Source organism: Rhodamnia argentea, chromosome 3, assembly GCF_020921035.1.
Source record: "Rhodamnia argentea isolate NSW1041297 chromosome 3, ASM2092103v1, whole genome shotgun sequence".
Taxonomy (NCBI): domain Eukaryota; kingdom Viridiplantae; phylum Streptophyta; class Magnoliopsida; order Myrtales; family Myrtaceae; genus Rhodamnia; species Rhodamnia argentea.
This window is the reverse complement of record NC_063152.1, coordinates 17320252-17321974: the sequence shown is the minus strand read 5'-3', so window position 1 is coordinate 17321974 and position 1723 is coordinate 17320252. Positions and strand designations below refer to the sequence as shown.

General features: G+C 48.0%; 1 protein-coding gene across 1 annotated transcript; it reads right to left on the bottom strand.

Annotated features, from left to right (window-relative positions):
- Nucleotides 1-351: 351 nt before the first annotated feature.
- LOC115731297 (putative B3 domain-containing protein At1g78640) lies at nt 352-1107 on the bottom strand. Its single transcript, XM_030661954.1, has one exon. The coding sequence runs from the start codon at nt 1105-1107 to the stop codon at nt 352-354; it is 756 nt and encodes a 251-aa protein (XP_030517814.1).
- Nucleotides 1108-1723: the final 616 nt, after the last annotated feature.

Below are 1723 nucleotides of genomic sequence, written 5' to 3'. Positions count from 1 at the left end.
ATAGTCCACACCGAATGGTACGACAAATCAATCTACCATAATCAACTTTTTGCCCATCTAAAGTATACCTTCATGTGTATATAGACATCTAAGAACGGAACATAAAATTTCGTATATAACTATAATAGAAAAGAAATGGATCAAGAAAGCATTCACTAAGAATTGAAATTCTGATTGAAAGTAGAGACAGCCTAATTTCATATAACAGCAAAATCCCATAACCACTAATACTTCTCTAAAGATCAAAAAATGTCTCCCGTCGGTCACTGAAGAAAAGAAATATTAATGCAAGATTAGGTCTGATTAAATGGTTTGGTCACTCAGTTGATCGCTAGTCAGCTTCACGAAATGCTAATTCGCCTTGCGGAGAAGACTGAAGACGAACCTGCTCACAATAGGATCCCAATATATCCCGATCTCATCGCCGTCCGCCAACCCCTTCCGCTGCACGAACACCTTGTTCCAACCCCCCTTCAGCACATACGATTTCGACGATATCCAGTAAACAAACACCAGTCGATGCTCGGAGCGCGTGTCCGCGTCCCACACGACCACTTTGGCACCCTCGCTCTCGACTTGCTCCACTCTCTCTTTGCTCATGCACGGGAGCACGTGGCTCAAAACGCCCGCCCGCGGTATCAAGAGCCTCGACAGGTGGCCGAGATTGCTCTTCGTAAGCTTTTTCTTGATCTTATAAGGGTCGCAGAGCAGCGTCAACTCTGTCAAAACGCCACCGCATCTCTCTTCCTCATCTTCACCTTCCGAGGCCTCTTTCTTCAGTACCTTCGCGTCCGAGAAACCCTTGGGATCAGGCGTGAGGGGGAAGAAGTTGATAGCCACCACCTCTACTGCAGATGAAACATCATCTCTGGCCCCTTCGTCGTGGTTCTTCTCCTGATGGTGCAGATGAGAAAGGCACGACGATGAGTCCGTCAACTGCAGCGAGTGGAACTTGCCTCCCAGGTGGTCGCTAATGGGTTTCTTCTCATGATCGTGCAGAGAAGAAACGCATGCCGAAGAGTCCATCAACGGCAGCGAGTGGACCGCCCCTCCCAGGACGCCGACTGTGGGAGGCGATTTGGGGCCGAAGAAATCGATGAGCTTCATGGGGTTTTGGTTTAAGATACAGGAAAGCACTTTGCGAGAACGACAAAGGCCACAGTTCAGAGAAATTGGGAGAGAGGCTAAAGAGAGAAGACAACGTTGGAGAGAATAATAGAAAGAAGACGACATAAGACTCGAGGTTGCAGAGGGATATATAGTGTACCGTTATTGGTGTGAGGGGTTTTGTCTAATTCGAGCCAGGTTAAGACTCTTTTACTTTTCGGCCTCCTTACTGTTTTCGTCCTTTTTTCGTCCCCCTCCCCCACTCTCTTCGTCCTTACTGTTTTCCCCTCCCCCACTCTCTTCGTCCGTATTGGTGTGAGGGGTTTTGTCTAATTCGAGCCAGGTTAAGACTCTTTTACTTTTACTTTTCGGCCTCCCCCACTCTCTTCGTCCCCCTCCCTCACTCTCTTCGTCCTTACTTTGTTCGTCCCCACTCCAGATCCGCGCTTTCCCCGCACTCCTTCCTCACCGACTTGCGATCGCCAGCTCTCTCCGTCATCTGTCTCATGGCTCTAGATTCAAGATTGATCTCCTGCGGATATACATGCCTTTAATTGTATAGCTGGCAATAATTCCCCCTTTAGATTTTTAAGCTACGAACAAGCTTCTTCACTTC